The 19,843-nt window shown below is 37.5% G+C and overlaps 3 protein-coding genes across 5 annotated transcripts; all 3 read left to right on the top strand.

Annotated features, from left to right (window-relative positions):
• Window positions 1-111: 111 nt before the first annotated feature.
• Window positions 112-2,611, top strand: LOC103422494 (uncharacterized). 2 transcript variants are annotated; one of them, XM_008360559.3, is made up of 5 exons: window positions 112-736; window positions 1,090-1,308; window positions 1,640-1,738; window positions 1,954-2,055; window positions 2,191-2,611. In XM_008360559.3, exons 1-5 carry the CDS (start codon window positions 242-244, stop codon window positions 2,407-2,409), a joined length of 1,134 nt encoding a protein of 377 aa, XP_008358781.3. In that variant the 5' UTR covers window positions 112-241; the 3' UTR covers window positions 2,410-2,611. The 2 variants fall into 2 exon arrangements, with proteins under 2 accessions (XP_008358781.3, XP_028943517.2); XM_029087684.2 differs by having other exon boundaries at window positions 131-736; window positions 2,175-2,611.
• A 4,476-nt stretch (window positions 2,612-7,087) lies between these two features.
• Window positions 7,088-8,425, top strand: LOC103446804 (PLASMODESMATA CALLOSE-BINDING PROTEIN 5-like). Its single transcript, XM_008385945.4, has 3 exons — window positions 7,088-7,291; window positions 7,741-7,995; window positions 8,268-8,425. The coding sequence occupies exons 1-3, from the start codon at window positions 7,225-7,227 to the stop codon at window positions 8,300-8,302; spliced, it is 357 nt and encodes a 118-aa protein (XP_008384167.1). The 5' UTR covers window positions 7,088-7,224; the 3' UTR covers window positions 8,303-8,425.
• Window positions 8,426-10,677: 2,252 nt separating this feature from the next.
• On the top strand, window positions 10,678-15,288 carry LOC103446803 (CASP-like protein 2B1). Of its 2 annotated transcripts, none has more exons than XM_008385943.4 (3): window positions 10,678-11,114; window positions 11,347-11,479; window positions 12,176-12,630. In XM_008385943.4, the coding sequence occupies exons 1-3, from the start codon at window positions 10,891-10,893 to the stop codon at window positions 12,431-12,433; spliced, it is 615 nt and encodes a 204-aa protein (XP_008384165.3). In that variant the 5' UTR covers window positions 10,678-10,890; the 3' UTR covers window positions 12,434-12,630. The 2 variants fall into 2 exon arrangements, with proteins under 2 accessions (XP_008384165.3, XP_028943513.2); XM_029087680.2 differs by lacking the exon at window positions 12,176-12,630 and adding an exon at window positions 14,650-15,288 and having other exon boundaries at window positions 10,708-11,114.
• The last annotated feature ends 4,555 nt before the right edge of the window (window positions 15,289-19,843 follow it).

Here is a 19,843-nt window from a genome sequence, read left to right as displayed (position 1 = left end):
TCGAGGGGCATTACACAACCAACGAAACGAAGCCGGACGGCGCGGGTAGCTCAAAAAAATTTGAAATGAGACAGCGGTAAAACACCCGATGCTGACAGCGCCACGTGTCACTCCGCTTCCTTCATCTTCTTTTCATAAACTCATCCAAACGGCAGCAGCAGACAGCAGTAGTTGCTCAGTCCCTCCACCTTCCTCAGAAACCCTATCAGAGCAGAAGAGCTGAGTAAGTTTTTAGCTCACAATGAAGCCCTCGTCGCGGTACAGCTCGTACGATGCCCGCTCCTCAACCTTCTCGCACTTCTCCAACCCCTCGTCTTCCAGAGAGCTCAAGCACCCCGCTTCCTCACGCGCCGTCGTCAAATCCAAGCCCTCGGATCCCAACATCTCCACGATGGTGAAAAAGTTCATGGAAAAACGGTCGACTTCCAAGCCCAAGCCGATTAACCCGACGGGATTGGTTATTCCGTCGGATCTGATCGCCGGTGGGTTGAAAAAACCGGCTAAAAACGGGTCGGGTTCGAATTTCGCGGCGCTTGGTAGGAAGCTGTTTGGAAAAGAAGCGGGAACGGCGTCGTCGGATAAGAAGAAGGAGGTGAAGGCCTTGACTGAGGTCAAGGGGAACACCAGGACGCTGGCTATGGTGTTGAGGAGTGAGAGAGAGCTCTTGAATTCGAATAAGGAGCAAGAAGTTGAAATTACCGAGCTTAAATTAATGATTCAAGATAAGAACAGAGAAGTGAGTTTTTCACCTACTAATTCCGTTCCAAATTTCAAGAAGTTTTGCAGTTTTTCTGTGTTCAATCTATGTTTTTATGAAGTAGAAATTAGTCTCTCAAAGTTCAAATGTTTAAAGCTTAATTTTTTGATATCATTTGTCAGTAAATTAAAGATCTTTCTGAAAATTTGACAGGTTTACAGCTATAAGATTGGAGTGCGATATTTGGAAATTTAAGAATTAAGTAATTAGGATGGAAAATTTCAAAACTTTTTGAACAATTCAGCAGTAATGTTCTGATTTATTGTGATAAATTGGTGTATTTTGGTGCGATTTTTAGATAATGAGGCAGTGGGGTTGTTTGGAAAGTGCAGGTGGATAAACTGAAGGATTTGTGTTTGAAGCAAAGGGAAGAAATCAAATCGTTGAAGAGCGCAATTTTGTTCCCGGATGTTATGAATTCTCAGCTTCAAGAGCTGTTGGAGAAGCAGGGGTCAGAGCTGAAGCAAGCAAAACAAGTAATCCCAAATCTTCAGAGGCAGGTCACTTCTCTTACTGGTCAGCTTCAGTGCCTTGCAGAGGATCTTGCTGAGGTACTTATTTCCAATCACCATTTCCACTTTTTAATTAGTCTTTTCATGCGTTTAATGCAATTCTACTGGTAGGATTCAGTTTGGCAAAATTGTCTTGGATTCTGTCTTGTTCGGTTGTTGTTTAGTTCATCGGTAGTAGGTTGGATAATCGTGGTTGGGTTATTCACTTGGAGTTGGTTAAGAACTTCCTGGCATTATTCCACCTTTTCCAGGTGATGTATAGAAGGAACATCATGTTCTGTTATATGTGGAATATTATGCATATTGAATTCAAAGGAAAGAAATGCTGGTATCTTACAAATGTTATGTATTGATTAATTTGATTGAGCAGGTGAAGGCTGATAAAGGTTCAGTTAGGGCGTGTTTTCAACGTGGTGACACTTCTCCAAGAACCCCAACATATGATGACAAAGAATTCTCTAATTCTCTTGTAAGACAGTATGCTAGTAGTCTTTCTTTTGTTTACTGCAGTCGATAAAGTAGCAATTTCATTTGCATTTGGTTTTAAGTAACAGAAATCGGTAGCAACTTTTTTATGGTTCCAAGTCATTTTACAAATGGCTCCTGTCAATGTTGTCAATCACGACTTGATCTTCGATGTCATTTCCTATTCGCTCTCCAATAATAATATGTTCATTCAAATAGGAGTTCAGCTCTGGTGATCTGGCCAGCCCTGGTAGTCCAGATGACATGTTCCTGAAGGATTTAAATCCTTGCTTGACCCCATATGCAAAAACAAAGTCCAAGGTGACGTTATATTTCATTTTACATATTACGTGTTCCTTTGGTTCTAGTCGTTTCTTGAATGACTCAGAAACCCTACATGCTTTTCAAGGTTGGTTGCAAATCATAAATGTTTGCATTAGGGTTGATCTTTTGCAGGAATTTGACGAGATGGGCTATGACTCTCCATATCGACATGATGAATGCTTATCCGAAAACAATATGGAGTTTGGATTTAACTCTTGTTCCAGGAAGTTGTCCAAAAGTTCTGATTGTTGCCAGAAGTCCGAAACAGAAAGCAGATTAGCTCAAGGAAATCGGAGATCGGGTGATGCCAAACGAACTTATGGAAAACAAATTCATCGTAAATTTATTTAGATCAAAGGTCATATGGTTTCTATAAGTCATCTGTTTCCTTCTGTTATTTTTCCATCTTTTGTTGCATCTGGGAAGTATTTTTCCATCTTTTGTTGCAGAAGAAAAGTTTGTACATGGTGCACCTGAAGAGCATGAATAATGAAGAACTGAATGCTTTGTGGATCCCTTTTTCTGTTATATAATAAGCTATCTATTTCTTCAATCGATTAAATTATGATTTCTTTAGCATGCCTTAGGGTGCGTTTGGTACGCAGACGGGACGGGACGGAACGAAGGTGTAATTTTTGAAAAAGACATGGGGTATATTTGTCTTAAAATGGTAAAACATTGTGTTCCACATACGTGGAACAAACCCGTTCCAGGGGGGAGGTGGAACGCAAAAACACCCAAAATCTATCCCGTGGAACAGCCCGTTCCACCCATTTTTGGCGCACCAAACGCGGGACGGAACGCCTCGTCCCGTTCTGTCCCGTCCTGTCCCGCGTACCAAACGCACCCTTACTGAACGAACAATAACCAACAATAGGAGTACATTCGTTCACAAAACGGTAGGATCACATCTAAAGAACTTGTAATGTTTTCTTCAACTCTAACATAAAATATTTTCTAAAACTAAAAATTTCAATTTTTTTCACAAAAGCTGTGAGTTATAACTCATGTTTTTCAATTGATTTTGTGAACTTTTACAAAATTCATTACAAGCCATAGTTTGAGTCATTCTAGTTGCACCACATATTTTCTAAAATTAATTCAGGACATTTCAAAATTTCAACACCTACAAATTTCTTTGGGGGCCTCACTATCAGTTTATATTATTTTTCTATTTTTTCAACTTTAAAAATAATCAATAAAAAATAGTCTTGAGACCCAATAAGCGGTAGGATTCAAAAGATATTGCAACATTTTCGTTAATTCCCACGCATATTTCCTAAAGCTAAAATTTCAATTTTTTTCACAAAAATTGTGAGTTATAACCCACAGTTTTCTAATGAAATTTGAGGATTTTAACAAGATTCAATATAACCCAAATTTTGAGTCATTCTAGTCACACCACATGTTTAATAAACTTAATTTAGGAAATTTCCATGATGTTCGACACCTACAAATCTCTTCTCCTAATAAACATTAGGATCACATTCAAAGGTCTTTTAGCATTGCTTAAGTCCTGGTTGGTGAATGCAAATAGAGGTGATCTCCATGCACGGAAAACGTGGCGGATTTTGAGCATGCAGAACGAGACGGACTTCGCTCACATTAAATGCGACTGGCTTCTGACGCATAAAGCAAGACAGGCTCTACTCACGAAAAACGAGGCATGCAAAACGAGGGGGATATGTCGCTCATACAAAGGCTGGCTTGGCACACGGAAAAGACGGCATGCAAAACAAGGCAGGCAACACATGGAAACAAGGCACAAAAAATGAGGCGGGCTGGTGGATGAAGGATATAAATCTAAGGGCCCGTTTGTTTGACTGGATTAGGGAGGACTGGACTGGACTAAACTATAGTCCCTTGTTTGGTCTACACTAGGATTAGGTTTAATGACCTTAGCACGGACTCGCTCGGATTATACGCCTTCTTAGCAGTTCTTAACGAGGATCCCCAATTTTGGGCGGACTCGTAAGCCAGAGAAAACCACGAGAGATTCAGTCGTCCAAGAACCCCTCAACGTCGCTCGTCCTGCTCGTCCTCATCTCTGCGTCTTCCCTCATCGTCGTCCTTACCCTTCTCCCTCATCGTCGTCCTCCTCGCCCTCATCTCTGTGTCTTCCCTTATCTGCATCTACTCGGCCTCATCTGTTCCGAGTTGTCTGGTAAACTTCGAATCTTCGATTTATTTCGTCGATTTGGTTTGCATATTGTGATATTATTGAGCTTTATTTGATTTTGTTGTTTTGGGTTTGAGAAATTTTCAATCATAGAACTCTGCACTTGAACAAATTAGGGTTTGATTTTTAGGTCAAATTGAGATTAGAATTTGGGGTTTTTTCATATTTCAACTTTTCTTTCAAATCCGAACTCAGAAACATGGGTGACTTTACCTGTTTTGTAGCCTTTCACATTGCGGTTAAATTCATATATGTTTTGTAACATGAAGTACCACAGATGACTGGTCTTGCATTCATGCTTGTTTATATTGATTATCTATTTCTTGCTTCACTAAGTTTATGTTACGTCTTTAAGGTATGTCAAAAGGGAATTGCAGTGAAGTATTTGATGGCTTTATAATGTTTTAGGATTGTATATAGACTATAGAGCAATAATCTCTAGTTATATCATATGTTTGGCATGTTGTGCCTCTAGATGTTGAATTAGGTCCGGATTGATAGTCTAGCGAGAAAAAATTACTTGGTAAAGTAGGCAGGGCACAGTAAGTGAAGCAAAATATCTACAATTTTTGTATGCCTTAGGCATTATCTTTCATATTCCAGAACAATTTGGTAAGAGTAAACTAGGCAGGGCTTATAGGGTGAAACAACTAAAAAAAAATTCATTTTAAAGAAAAATGGTTAACAGTTAACTGGAATGTAGTGAGAGGGATACCCCTATGAGAAGTGACCAAGAAATGGCTATCAGATTTGCTAGTACCTCTCCTTAAAGTAGTTTTGCCGAGTTCAGAGAAATTGGTCTCCAGTGCATCTATGGCTTACTTGTCAATATGATCCCAAGGCTACATATAGACAAACACCATGAAAACCATCATATATGCTATTGATATGATTAATACAGTAAGAAACCTGAACAACTGGTTCACTCAGAGGGTTTAGACAGTGTAGAACATATTCTTCATACTGCTCGGTATTCACATTCTACTACATCTACTACGTGGTGCTTGTTTCAGTTGAATATAGGATTAGCATCATTAGTAATAAGGTTTGGGTGCTTGCTCATGTCTAGTTCTAACCTTCTTGATTCTGTTAGTATACAGTAATTCTGCATGCACTTTGTAGTCCTACTGCTATTTGAGCTTTGTCATTGTAATTTTCGTTTTAAGCTTCGTAGTTGGCTTTTCAATTTGAAGTATTGAAACTCTACGCAAGCGGAAAGCCGCATTTCATTTCAGATTTAGTCTTTTGAGCTATGGCTTTTATCTTGAAGCTCTGTTTGTCAGTACGCAATAGTTGAGACCATTCATGTCAGTTTTTCAGTTGCATCATAGTTCTTTGCTACAACTGTTAAAACTAGAGGAAGACAATGATCTTTGCATATGCTATAGTTTCAAGTTTTTTATTTTGGCTTATGAACTAGTCTTTGCATATACTTACTTTTTGGTATCAGGTTGGACTAGCCATTTAGGAAGCTTGAAACTCTGGTGGGAAAGTTGCCTGTGGTAAGAGAGATTTACACTCACTTCTACGACAAGATAGAGTGCAACTGCTACCCAAAATGCAGGCCAAGTGAAATGAAATGCAGCTAAAAGAGTATGCAAATGCAAAGCCAAAAGGACCCAACTACTGAGCCTATATCCACGATGTTCCATTCCCTAATAAGCTAAGCATGCCGAAACTAAATTCAAATGGTTCTCTTATCTCATCCAATCCATGTAACAGAATGTTTCAACTTAGTTTGAATGAGTCAACGATCTTGGAAGTATGAATTTTGTAATTTATGTATTTAGTTCTTAGTTATCTGTTATGTTTTAATTTGAAGAGTTTGGTTTCATCTCAAACTCTCTGTCAACTCTATATATATAATGAAAATATACATATGGCTAATTCATCTAGCCTAATTATACTTGAACTGAGATTTCTATCTTGGCATCATCCCTCTCTGCGTCTAACAACAAATCTCTCAACTTTTCCCATGGATCTTGTTAATCGTACAACCTTAGGATATGGGTGTATTTTGTTCATCCAATGCTACTCTTGAATCATTTATGTTTCCTTCGTTGGCAAGAAATTTTGTTTTTTGTGTTTTTATTGAATCTCACTCTCATCCAATATTATTAATTTTAATAATATCTTTAATAAAAAAGCAATTACAATAGAACAATAATGTAGTCCTAGTCTGAGAAAACACCAAACTGGTGACATTACTGTTTTCATTATCCTGCTTCTTAGTCCGACACTGCACCAAACGCTTCACTATGCTAGTCCAGCTTAGTCTAGTCTAAGCCAGTCCAACTTAGTCCCTGAAGCTAGTCCAGTCTGAGACAGTCCGGTGCAACAAATGCAGCCTAAATGTTAAGGTATTAGAATCTAAATAAGGTAACGCATGAAGAAAGAAAAAATCAATGAAAAAAGAAAATAAACAAATAGAAAATGATACGATCGGTGTCCCTCATCCCATCTTCTCAAGGGGATGTCGCTACTACTATAGCTACTACTGTAAGAACAAGTCGCTAGTTCTGTAGAAACTACTCTGATACTAAGTCGCTAGCATCATATCGATCGCACCTTCAATTATTTTCTTCTTTTTCAGTTTTTGTTTTGTGTTACTTAAATTTCTCAGAATTAAAGGCTTGAGCGGGTTTGTCAAAGTAATATGACCCCTTCTGCACTGCACGTATGTTAAAATTCTTCTCGTCGTGGTTTAGATTAAATTAGCATACGACTCAAAACTAAAAGATGAGGGCTTATTACGAATTGTAGAGAAAGTAACACTTAGCTTAGATTGATCCCTTATTTCGTGGAGAAGGAACGTATATAGCATGTTACTTCAACTTTTTTAAAAGATGAGAATATTGTTGTGTCAAAGTTTCTCCATAAATATAGATAGTGCTGGGCTGTCTGGTTGTCGGTGGAGATCTTTGAAATCCCAGTTACAAGTGTGGACTTAAAAGCTCTTGGAACAGAACAGCTTCCGTTGAATAATCATGTCTTCTATTTTCCTTTATGTTCTGCTAGCTCTGTTATTTTTGTCTCTAACTCCACAAAGATCTGGTAATATTCAGCTAACCTCATCATTATCTGTTAAAGTTTTTCTTATGTTGGCCTTGCATGAATGTGTGTGTATGAGAAATTTCATAAGGTAGATCTCGTTTCGCTGTTCATATAGCGAGATACTCGATATGTCATTCATATTATAAACTTTAATTATTATCGATATTGTGTTGAAACATAATATCGATGTCTATATGAATGTCGAAATATTCTGGCTACATATTGTCAATTTGGTTCAGTAATATTATCGTGAACAGTGGAGTGCGATTCCCTTAAGAAGTAGTTTCATATATATTGGAGAAACTTTTTCTTTAAGAAAGACAAGACAGGTTGAGAAAATATCATTGGCATATAAGATGAACATGTCATCTATCCTAATTCTGGTTGTTTACTATTAATAATTGACAATTAAGTAGTAATCAAATTGATTTATTGTGAAATGAAATTAGATGGGCAGCTAGATCCGGAATGGTGCATAGCAGATGAGCAGACACCAGATGAGGATCTGCAAATGGCGATGAAGTGGGCTTGTGAAGTGGGAGGTGCCGACTGCAGCAAGATACAAGAAAACCAAGACTGCTACTTACCTAATACCATGCAGGACCACGCCTCTTATGTCTTCAACAATTACTACCAAAGATTTAAGAAGCAAGGAGGAACTTGCTACTTCAATTCTGCTGCATTGGTCACTGCCCTTGATCCAAGTAATAATCATACCTAATTTCATCTTTGAGCTCCAAACTCTCTTAATTAGCATGCACTCATTTCAGTTGCTTAAATCGACAATACTTTATTTCAAACTATTCTAATTTATGGGGAGGAACATTCGAATTAAGATGCAATAGGACAAACACATTGCTGTGAGCAATTGGCCTAACCCTGTGCTCGGATCAATCTTTTGATGAGTCATTATTCATTAGTTTGTTTGCTATTTAACAGATACCATAATTCTTTCTTTTTTCTCCTTTGATTGCAGGTCATAATTCGTGCAAGTTTGAGTATCTTCCTTGAGGAAAGCGTGTGAAGATTTGGGGTAAAAGTTGTTAAGATTTGCATGTGGTATCACATACATACAGATCCAATGAAAATTTTAGTTTCTGTTCAATGAGAGGTGCCTCAGATTATTTTTCCAAACAGTGTTGTGATCGATGCATTGACTCTTAGCAAATTTTGTATGGGCTATGCTTAAACTAGTTAGTAGGCTTTGGATTCAGAGAGTAGACCCAAGTATTTTTATCTTAGGTATAAAGACCCCAGTATCTGGTTTGCGAATCACAGCAAATATTTGGGCCGGTTTCAGCAAAGTGACGTATAACCATTTCTTCACAAAAAGATTATAAATAAATAAATAAAGGTCAACCTATTTGTGGCCTTCCAATGTGGTAAATTCTAGGTCTTGTATGTCAAACCACGTAAAGATTGTGGATGCAAATTTTCGCTGTCTTCTCCTTTGGTAAAAATTTATCTGTAAAATAATAACACATAAGATTAAGGTTAAAAGCATCACGCTCCCACGATGAATGGGGGAGCTTTGATCAAAGAATCTTTGTTACCAATGTTAGAATTCTAAGAAGAATGTGGGTAGCAAATGACTTAGTTTTTTAGTAGGAGAATAGAGCTATTTATAGGGGAGTGGCCATTCCTATTTGGGGAATAGTGGCCGGCCATATATAGTGAAATTGTGTGAATAATTGCAAGATATTATGTGAAATAATATCTTGCAATTAACATGGCAATTAATCCTAAATTAAATAGAAAAATTGGGAGTTACATTTTGAATAAGGATTTGATGAGGAGCGATGAGAGGGATTTGAATCAATACCATTTTTATCACCTTTGACTCTTCTTTGATTGAGCTGTTATTAACCGTTGCATGAGTGTGGGAATCCCGATGTGCCTTGAGGGTAATTTTGTCATTTTCATTCAAAAGTCTACGTGTCACCTCCATAATTTTCTTGATTATTTTTTGCTCCATAAAGATCCCCACTCCCTCCCTCCTTTTGTCTTTCTCCCTCCTACCAGTAACCCCACGTGTTTCTCTTTAGATTTGGATATTGCCTATTGAATACGACGGACCCTAATCCGACGTTTTTACTTTAATTTCTTTCATCGGGTTTGATTTAAGGTTGGTGGCTCCTATAAAGTTCAAACAATTTGTTGCTCATGAACTTTGTGGAGGACTTTGGTACGGGGATTAGTGGAGGGAGTGAAGAAAGTCAGGGAGGCTTGGGATTTAGGTTTAAGGAAGATGATGATGAGGACGACACCATACCAGACCCAAACGATGTCAATCAATTGCTCACCACATGGCAAAATAATTTTTGTAAGATCAAGAAAGCGTTTCAGATTGAGACAATTTGGCTCCTCCTAGGCTAAGCTTTTGACTCCGCCATTACTATTGAAGATAAGTTTTTCTCCTCCCTCCCGTGTTGCGTTGCTTGATATCGGAGCAGTGTAACTCATTAATATCAAGTTGGGGACCCAGACACATGGGTTGTGAGCCATGTTTATAGGTAGAGCAACGTTCTTAAAACTGACACAGTGATGTGTAGCTAGTGCCAATTCACGTGAAGTTAGTCGCGTCCATAGGACCATAAAATATTTCTTTCATCTAAATGCGTGAAAGCTAGCTAGCCGATTGAACACGTTGAACAATGAAACAACATGATCATCTTAGCCTCTTCTTCTTCTTCTTCTTCTTAGCGTGGCATTAAAAGAAGATGGGGTGCTTCGTCACTTTCAGACATATATGTGTGGCTGGCTTTTGCCAGAGCCCTAGAAGGTCATGTCAACAACCACTCCATCCCTGATCTCTCCAACTCTCAAGCCTTCTCCATTCCAGTATCATCACAAAATCCATATCACCGGCCACATTTCAAGAAAGAAACATAGATTAATCCATAATCCACCTCGTTTATTGCTCAATAACACAACTAAAGGTCTTTGTGTAATCTTTCTTACGAATTAGACGAGTTTTTTGGGATATATTATAAGAAAAATTAATGAAAAAAGCTTGAAAACTTTGAGTTTTAATAATAAGGACAAAATAAAAGGTAAAGTGAATAGTACCATGATTGATTTTTAATATAAAAATGTGATTTTTCGTTAAAATGAACAGTACCGAAAACTTTTCGTTAAAGTTCTTATTATTATACCCACACTCTCACGTGAATTTAATAACACGTCACACAACTAAAACCAAGGCTCCATTATGTCCGTAATTAAGTGGATGGTGAGGTGCCCTTTATTCCTAGGTCTACTAGTCTTTCACCACTTGGCACTTGGCAGGCCCCTTTCCCCACTTGGCGGGCTTTGCATGCTGGCAGCAAAGACCCCCAATCACAAAATATTTGGAATTTATAAAAGAAAAAGGTTGCACATAAATAATATTAATACAAAAAATAGAAGCCTTCCTATATATCACCACTGTAGTGGGAAGTTGATGTTAGGTGGGCGCGTGATGATATGATAGTTCATATTTTCTGGGTCCGAGTGAGGTGTTATGTGGGTTTGAGTCTTTCTTCTTCTTGCTCTGTTTTAAGTGATTCTTCCCAAAGCACCTTTAGGCTGTTAGCAGTGTAAATTTTTGGGGAAGAAGAATGAGCTACTTAGCTGTTGGTGTGAGTCCTGGAAATGTTCCGGTGTATCACAGCACCAATTTAAAAGTGAATGATAGGAGGTTGAGGGTGGCAGAGTTGGTTTTGAGGTGCTTGATCTGCGGTCTAGGAGTTGTTGCTGCTGCTCTTGTGGGAACTGATACTCAGGTCAAAGAGATCTTCACCGTCCAGAAGAAAGCTAAATTTACAGACATGAAAGCTCTTGTGTACGTACATCTCAAACCTTCCTCCTATTCTCTTTCTCGCAAATGGTCATATTATGTTGGAGAGGAAAATAATTTCCGCCCACCTCTTATTTTTGTTTTTTGATTTTCTTATTCAACTTGACCACCAGAACTAAGCAGTGGAGTGCGAAATTCACCACCCTATTTGACAATTTTCTTCCTTTTCGTAGCTATTTGAGTCGATTTAATTTACCTAAATCGTTTTGTAATGTAGGTTTTTGGTGGTGGCGAATGGGATAGTTTCTGCCTACTCTTTGGTGCAAGTGGTGCGTTGTGTTGTGAGCATGGTTAGGGGCAATGTGCTCTTCAGCAAGCCCATCGCTTGGATCATTTTCTCTGGGGATCAGGTAAACATAATTGATTAACTGAATCAATGAAATTCTTAATTAGTACGTAGTTCCTTTTTTTATATACAAATAAGTAGTGATCGAAACCATAAACCACCATGAATGTAACAGAGAAAGCTTGAAGATAAAAGCTAAGAGAGGAAGACTGATTTTCTTTTTTATGTGAAGAATGAACATTACAGACCTTATCCCTTCAGGATAGTATATATAGCTCATTACATAAAGCAAACCTATATTTACACCACTTAAACTATCTTAAGACAACACATCAGCTCACTTAAGCTGACGTGTCACTAGTGTTATCTATTTAAGTAGCTCCTTTTGATTAGTACTACTGATTATTATTATTTATTGGTAGTTTTCGCATCCTTAAGTGCATTCAGTTAGCCATTGACTTGGAGTAATTTATACCTACTCTTGTGGAAGGTGAAGAACTTCTCTTCAATGGCCAGATGCCCTTATGGCGGTATTTCAAGACAATATTCTCTCGTGATTGATTTGGGATACCTTCATTAGTGTCATTTCCGACAAAGATATATGTGCTATACTATACCTAGTTTGTGATTGTGCATTAACCTTGCAATTATAATAGACAGTCAGAGTCAGCAGAAAATCCTTACCTCCTCTTAATTAATCAGAATTTGGTACTAAATTAATGTGTAAAAAAATGTGTCAAGATTTTTTGTGTGTACGTAGGTGATGGCATATGTGTGTGTGGCAGCAGTAGGAGCTGCCACACAGTCGGCGGTGTTGGCCAAGTTGGGGCAGCCAGAGCTGCAATGGATGAAGATATGCAATATGTATGACAAGTTCTGCAACCAAGTTGGGGAGGGAATTGCCAGCGCTTTATTAGTCAGTCTAAGCACAGTCCTGCTCTCTTGTGTTTCTGCTTTCAATCTCTTCCGCTTGTACGGTGGCAACAAAAACAAGACCACCGTCGCCAGTAGGTGGTAGGCCGGGCAGCTCTGTGAGTAGGAACCACCAAGAGTCCAAAACCAACCAGTTGCGTGTAACTAAAAAACTAGTCTCCTTTGAATTTGCAATAAAATTGAGAGCTAGCCAGGCTCTTGTACATGCAGTTGTTTTTGTTGATGAATTATACTCTGGTTTTGGAGGCTTATTAGTATTTGCAAGGTTTAAAATATTGAAAACGAAGCACCCTTCCTTTTCATCCTTTGATCTTGTAACTGAGAGGTTAGAGAGTCCTTAGACCTCTAATTCCCGAGTTAACCCCTGGAGACCTAGACCTTCTTCAGTCACCATAGAGGTTTTTGTTTTTGTTTTTTAAAAAAGGACTAGTTGGTTGCTTCATCACGGCATTCCACCTTCCGGGAGCCGAGAAGACTCACAGAGGAATTTTAGCCTCTCCCTGTACACCATCAAGCGATTTACTAGCGTCATGAATCGAACTCAAGACATACTATGTGAAATACAGGTCTGGAATTCGTCCCAACCACGGGATGATGTCACCATAGAGATTAGAGACGGTTCTCTAATTTCTATAAAATTACAAAAATTAAAATTCACTAATCTACAAGGAACCAAAAACAACAAGACGTTATGATTAATGATGGACTTTTCTGATATTGGAGCTGCTATCATTTGCTCTCCCCCTCGTCATAAAAAGCCCAAGGCAAAGGAATTGTTTGATATATTTTTCTTTTTCAATTTTTGGTGAACAAAATGAAAAGGTGAAGAAGCAACAGAGATGGGTGATAAACATTTTTAGACACACCATGATCCACAATTAACATCACTAATATTATTCTCGACTTCATACAACTAACTAGTTAATTTAGAAATTTCAATTAAATTATGAGTAAACTGTCGATTTGCCCTCTGAACTATCACCCAACTTTCGATTTGCCCCCTGAACTTTTTAATTGGAAAATTAAGGACTTAAACTAATTTTTTTGGCCGATTTGCCCCCTGCTGTTAATTTTTCATTCATTCCATCCAAATTTCTGTTAAATGGAAGCATATGCACAACATGTGTGGGTAGTTCGGTCACTTCATTCTTTAAAATAATTGAAAACCTTAGATTTCTAAAATATAAACCTATGCAAATATGTGTGATTCTATAGCTTTTCTGTCTGAATGTCTAGTGAAATGACGCTTTTGTCCACAAATGAGAGTTACGTGGTTTGCACATGATAAGAGTTAACGTTAATTTGGATGAAATTTATGAAAAACTAACGGTAGGGGGGAAATTGGCCAAAAAAATTAGTTTAAGTCCTTAATTTTCCAATTAAAAAGTTCAGGGGGCAAATCGAAAGTTGGGTGATAGTTCAGGGGGCAAATCGACAGTTTACTCATTAAATTATTGATACACGAGAAGTTGCTTATTTGGGAAAAACACTTGGCCCTTCAAACGGTATTAGACTTGTTATGATTTATGATTTCCCATGCTTTAATCAATTTCAAATAATGTGAGAGGAAGTCATGAATCGAAGTAATTTCAATTCTGATTAATGATCAATTTCTTCTTATGCAGTTGTGCTGCTGCAAAATATAAAGAAGCGTCCAATTAATAATCCACTACTTCCTCTTGTATCCGCAGCTTTCTCTTTTCTGCGTGCCATTCCATTCCAAAGACTCCAAAACAAAACATATATACATCCTCATATATATTTTGATACATATATAGAGAGAGAAATGTTATATACGTCGGTGTATTTGTCTCTGTCATGCATTATTGTTCACACCGCCCCTACATTCTTCCCAACAGAGGGCAGGAGTGAATCATTGAACAAAAGAACAAAGGAAAAGCAAATTATTCCTCCAAACACACCCTTCCATTTGCTAGTTTTAACATTTTCCCTTGGACTTTTCTCCAAACCCCCTTTTCTTTAGCAATGCAGATGCCTATCTGTCTCTTTCCACATACACTAATAAAATAAACCCACAGACAAACTAACTCCCTTAGATTTGGTCACACGACCATTTTCCTTTTGGACTTCGCAGCTTCTCCGCCGATTCTCATTTCTTTCCAGATCACTCAGAATTTCATCGAACGACTCGACCCCAATCATCACTTCACTTATTAATAAAAAACTACTTATAACTGATATGAAGCAGATTTATAGATACATATATATTGTCACTGTCCTATATATAGATGAACAAGAAGCCTAGCTCCTATACACTTTCTAACAGTGAAAATAATGGAGAGAGAAAGCCATGATGCCAAAGGCACCATTCATTCCTCCTCCATTGCTCTATTGCAGAAAAGGTTTAGAGAGATGCAGAGAGTGAAGGCAATGAGGGAGGAGAGAGATAGATCGAGAATGCTAGCTGAACCAAAGCATAATAAGCAGTTGATGATGGTCGATAGCAATCCCACCAGCATGCATTACGAGCAGGCAAGGGCAAGGTTGTTCTTCCACCACCACCACCCTGATCATCATCATCTTGCCCTTCCACATGACGATCATCGGTCATCATCACCATCCGGCAGAGTTTGTCCGTTCTTGTGGCCATTATTAATGAGTAAGCTTGAGGAGGATTACTACATATCTAGGAGCATCAATGAGACCCCGCTGTTGACCAACTTATTGCCCTCAGTCACAGCAGAAAACCCTAATTCGTTAGACAGTACTACTACTAGTTGTTCGAATCAATTCGAAGATTCCGATTGTAACTCTGATGTCAGTGATGTGGATACTTCCCTTCATCTGTAGTAAACGAGCTCATACTTGTTCTGATGTAATCATGCCATTGGGACGATATTATCCGAGGCTTGATTGGTTTTAATAAACCTGCGTTGTACGTCCATTGGTTTAATAAACCGGTCTTGCTGGTATAAGCAATATCTGGTGTAAGTCTCTGCTAATCAACATGTGTCATACGTTCAATAAACCTGGGGCTATAACACTATAGTATATAGTATACATATGATGTAGGTTCATTAGCTCTAATAAACCTGAGCTTTAGGTAAAAAGAACTTGTGAACAGCGTACCTGTGTGATTGGGGAGAGAAGGGTGTTTCAATAGACCATTTTCTTACTCAAGACGAACCGCAATGGAGGATCACAGCAAGAGAGATGAAGAAGATGAAAGATAATCACAATAAATCCCATTAGCATGGCCTGATACGGGTTAGAATATAACAATTATCTTGGTGTCAAGTGTGTTAACAATGCATTCATGCACAGTAAATTCTGTTCATTATTCGGTGTAATACCAAATTTAACATCACCCATGGAATGGAAGTGAAGCTAGCCTGTCCATCACAAGACTAATGTGACTACGTATATATGCACTTGGCATGCCTTAAATATCACATAGCACTTGGTAATGGCGTATATGAACACATTCGATCCAACTATACTTAAAAAAAAGTTATTATTATTAAGTGAAGAGGAAAAGGATTCAAAACTTATTACAAAATTATAAATAAAAAAAAGTTTCGAACCCGAAATGCATAAGGAAGTTTCTACTTGAGAATTGAGATCATTCGATCTAGTTATATATCAAAGGCTATCTATCATCAGAAAGAAAATAATATCCCCTCTGTTTTTTGTTTTTTTTTCTTCTGAACTTTTTGTTTCATTTGCAATTGCCAAATTTTCTTCAATAATTAAAATGCCGAAGACCCATTACCTCAGGTTGGGTGGGGGTGGCATCAAAGCAAAATGAACTTTAGATGTACAGTTTTATCTTAAAAAAAATTGGTGCAATTAGGAGTGAACCACTTATATTTAAACATTACATTATTGTATTTCTCTAATATGAGATTCTCTTTACATCCTACTTGGCTTGTATCGAGTAAACCTTTACACCAACAATAACAATTGCAGCCATCTAAACTGGAATTAAATTGACATCCTTAGTTATGATCATTATATTTGTTTTTAAACAGAAAAAAATTATGATCCTCAGTTGGGTTCTTATTTAAGTTTATTCCGAGTCACACATTTGCTTGCAACCTTTCTTATTTGCATGTGCATTTACCCAAACACAATGCAAATGGATAAGTATAGAGTATAGAAACTTTAATTGCACGCCTTGTCTAGATTAATTAATGTTTATTTTTCATCATCTTTCGATCTTTGGAGACTTGGAGTTTGGGGCTTCGAAATTTGAAAATAAACAATAGAGCGAGCCAGCTAGGGGACCCCTTGTGCTGCATAAAAGAATCATCCAATCCAATCCAGTCCACCTCCTTTTAGCAGCCGCAGCTTTCGTTTCTGCATGGCATTCCATTCCAAATACTCCAACACATAACATATATCGAGAGAAGAATGTTGGTACGTTTGTCTCTGTATAAATAAAATATATATAAATACTGTGTGGTTTTTCATATGAACATGGTGATTTCTCTTCAACTGCAAATTAAAGTTTGACATAATATAATGTAACTTGTTAAAACCAAAAAAAATAATTTATGTGTACATATCAAACTGTGAGTTATCTACAAGGAAGGACTCAAATCCCAAATGTTCCCTAACATATATAGTACAAGGAATTTGATTATGTAAAGAAAGAACAAAGAGCCACCAAAACAATAAAAAAGTTCCATCATCTTCAAAAGCTAAACCTAAAAAGGTCCTTCAGTTGACAGGCCATCATCCAACCTATTATTCCTCCAAACACCTCCCTTCCATGTGCTTGTTTCTATGTCTCACTCTCATTGGAATTTTCTCCATACCCTTTTCTGCTTTATCCTTTGCCTCTCCCCCGACATACACTAGTTAAAGTACACAAACGAAATTCCTTTTCTTTTTGGACTTTGCTGCTTGGCTGCGAATCTCATTCCTAAATTACTCAAATCACTTTAAAATTTCACCTCATCAACTTAATCCACTCATTAGATTACTTAACTGAAGCACGCAATCTTATAAAACATACATGCATCATGCCTGTAACGATCCTCAAATCCTATATATACATACACACACACACACACACACACACACAAAAGCTGAGAGGCCACTTCCCACAACCCTAATTCTGAATCTAAAGTTTAACTCTTTTCTGATCAAATGGATAGGGAAAGCCACGAAACGACTGTCGTTCATTCCTCCATAGCTCTACTGCAAGAAAGGTTTAGAGAGCTGCAGAGAGTGAAGGCAATCAGAGAGGAGAGAGAGACATCGAGAATGCTAGCTCTCTCCACTGACTCCGAACCAAAGCAGTTCACGGCGATGGATAGAAATCCCACCATGCAAAATCAGCAGGCAAGGTCAAAGTTGTTTTTCCACTTTGATCATATTGTCCATGGTCGCGGGACGTCAGCATCCGGAGGTTCTCTGTCCCTGTGGCCGACATTGCAGAGCAAGCACGTGGACCGTCCGCATAGGAAGACTGAGACGCTGCTTTTGATCAATTTATGGCCAACTTTTACAGACACCACCTCGTTAAAAACCTGTTCAAACAAATTTGAAGACTTGGATCCTAATTCTGGCTCTGATGTAGATACTTCTCTTCATCTGTGAACCAACTTATACTTCCTCCAGTATTAGTAACCGTAGTATTACTGTTAGATGACTTACTGTATTATGAATACTGCTAACTATACTTCTACGGTTGCGTAGTGCATATTTGCGTATTATTCTTCATGCATCGTATATCAACATTATTTGAGCTTCGATTTTGATGTATTTGGTATTGTGCTAGGATAGCACCAAACCAAATGGAACCAACTCAAGCTAACTCACAGGAAATTTATCAAATGAAATGCAAGAACAAAAATATAAAAGACACCAAGATTTTAACGAGGTTCCTCAACAGTCAGTGTAACTGGAGTACGTCCTCGGAGCAGTAGGAGCTCACCCAATAATCCACTATCAACCAATTGGGAGTTTACAAAGTGTTGGCAATCTCACAACCCAAATAACTCAATACACCCAATAGCTCTCACACACCACAGAAACAAATAGAGAAAGAAATATAATGAATAATTTTTTTTCTATACATATAGCTCAAAGCTATTACAACAACAATTACTTTGGTGGATGATTACTAACCAAATGAAGCATCAGCTTCTTCTTCCTTTTGGGCTCTCTGCAACTCTCCCTGCTCTCTGCAGAAAAATGAGCTCTCACTTCTCTCTTATTTTCCATCCGAAGAAAACCAATAACTATGGCTTTGAAAAAGCCACAAAGCAAGGAAACATAATCATGATGCCTCCTCATCAAGGAAGAAAATATCGGTAATATCGGAAATATCGGTAGTCCGAAAACACGGAAATATCGATGGAAATATCGGGATAATATTGATATCGATAAAAATTACATGGAAACCACGGAAATTGTAAGAAAAACTTGGAAATTTTTATTGAAACTTTGCAGGATGTTTATTTAGTCAATTATCTATTAGTTTATCACAAAAAATTGGAAGGAAATGCATTGCATGATGGATTTAACTGATTTAAGTTGATTATATAGCGAGCTGGCAAACATTGTGAGTGTAGAAAATATATAATAATTAATGAAAGAAGTTTAAACACACCATAATCATTTATATATAATGAATTAGTACAATATTTTACACTTTATACATTGCATGGTAAGATACATGAGTGACTAAGTACCACATAGAGTTCCTATGAGGTTCAAAATTTTCACTATCTTCATCATCACTATGTGTAGAGTAAGTGTATTGTGAAGAGTAGTTAGCAACCATGGCAATGGCTTTCAAGAACCGAAACCCAAAAGTCAATAGGAAACCGAATACTTCGGTATTTTTCGGGATTTTAGGATTACCAAACAAATGGGATTTGGAAACCAATCCCATATCGAAAATTTCGGTATTTTTCGGGATGGTTTTGGTTTGGGACTTTTTCGGTTTGGTTTGGGATTTTCGGGAATTTTTTCCAACCATACATGTAAGTGACCAAATAAAACATAGAAAAATTAAAAACCACATGCCATTGACTAAGTAATTAATTGACACAATTTAAAATATAATACCACAAAAAATTTGGAATATGTGCAAATTTGTTTCTTGCAAAAAGAATTAAAAACAAAACGATATATATAAATAGTTTAGCATGTTTTCACAAAAACGTAAGTGGTATAGTGGTCAAGTTGCTGAAGGAGTTAGATGGGAGAGGTTCGAATCCCTTTATGTGCATGTTTGAGACTTTTTAGAAATTTTCAAATATTTTTAGGTTCATCTCGCAATATTATATATAATATCGCGATAATATCGATATTATCGCGATATATTAACGATAATTAAAAAATACTCACGGAATATCGTTATATGAAAAAAACGATAATATTGCCGATATCATCGATTTTTAAATCTATGCTCCTCATCATGATGTTCCCTCATCATTTTGTCTTTCATTCTTTTGTTTTGTTTAATAGCCGAAAGTGGATGCCAAGTTGGCCACTAATTTAGCCACTATCCAACATT

Source organism: Malus domestica, chromosome 10, assembly GCF_042453785.1.
Source record: "Malus domestica chromosome 10, GDT2T_hap1".
In the NCBI taxonomy this organism is placed as follows: Eukaryota; Viridiplantae; Streptophyta; class Magnoliopsida; order Rosales; family Rosaceae; genus Malus; species Malus domestica.
This window is presented reverse-complemented; position numbering and strand designations above follow the sequence as displayed.

Excerpts from the sequence above, each read along its gene's own strand:
- LOC103422494 (XM_008360559.3), top strand. The coding sequence starts at position 242 with ATGAAGCCCTCGTCGCGGTACAGCTCGTACGATGCCCGCTCCTCAACC. Across the intron at positions 737-1,089 it reads TTCAAGATAAGAACAGAGAA|GTGGATAAACTGAAGGATTT; the intron begins GTGAGTTTTTCA and ends TGGAAAGTGCAG. Across the intron at positions 2,056-2,190 it reads ATGCAAAAACAAAGTCCAAG|GAATTTGACGAGATGGGCTA; the intron begins GTGACGTTATAT and ends GATCTTTTGCAG.
- LOC103446803 (XM_029087680.2), top strand. The coding sequence starts at position 10,891 with ATGAGCTACTTAGCTGTTGGTGTGAGTCCTGGAAATGTTCCGGTGTAT. Across the intron at positions 11,115-11,346 it reads ACAGACATGAAAGCTCTTGT|GTTTTTGGTGGTGGCGAATG; the intron begins GTACGTACATCT and ends TTTGTAATGTAG. Across the intron at positions 11,480-14,649 it reads TCATTTTCTCTGGGGATCAG|AGAGAAAGCCATGATGCCAA; the intron begins GTAAACATAATT and ends AAAATAATGGAG.
- LOC103446804 (XM_008385945.4), top strand. The coding sequence starts at position 7,225 with ATGTCTTCTATTTTCCTTTATGTTCTGCTAGCTCTGTTATTTTTGTCT. Across the intron at positions 7,292-7,740 it reads TCTAACTCCACAAAGATCTG|ATGGGCAGCTAGATCCGGAA; the intron begins GTAATATTCAGC and ends AAATGAAATTAG. Across the intron at positions 7,996-8,267 it reads GGTCACTGCCCTTGATCCAA|GTCATAATTCGTGCAAGTTT; the intron begins GTAATAATCATA and ends CTTTGATTGCAG.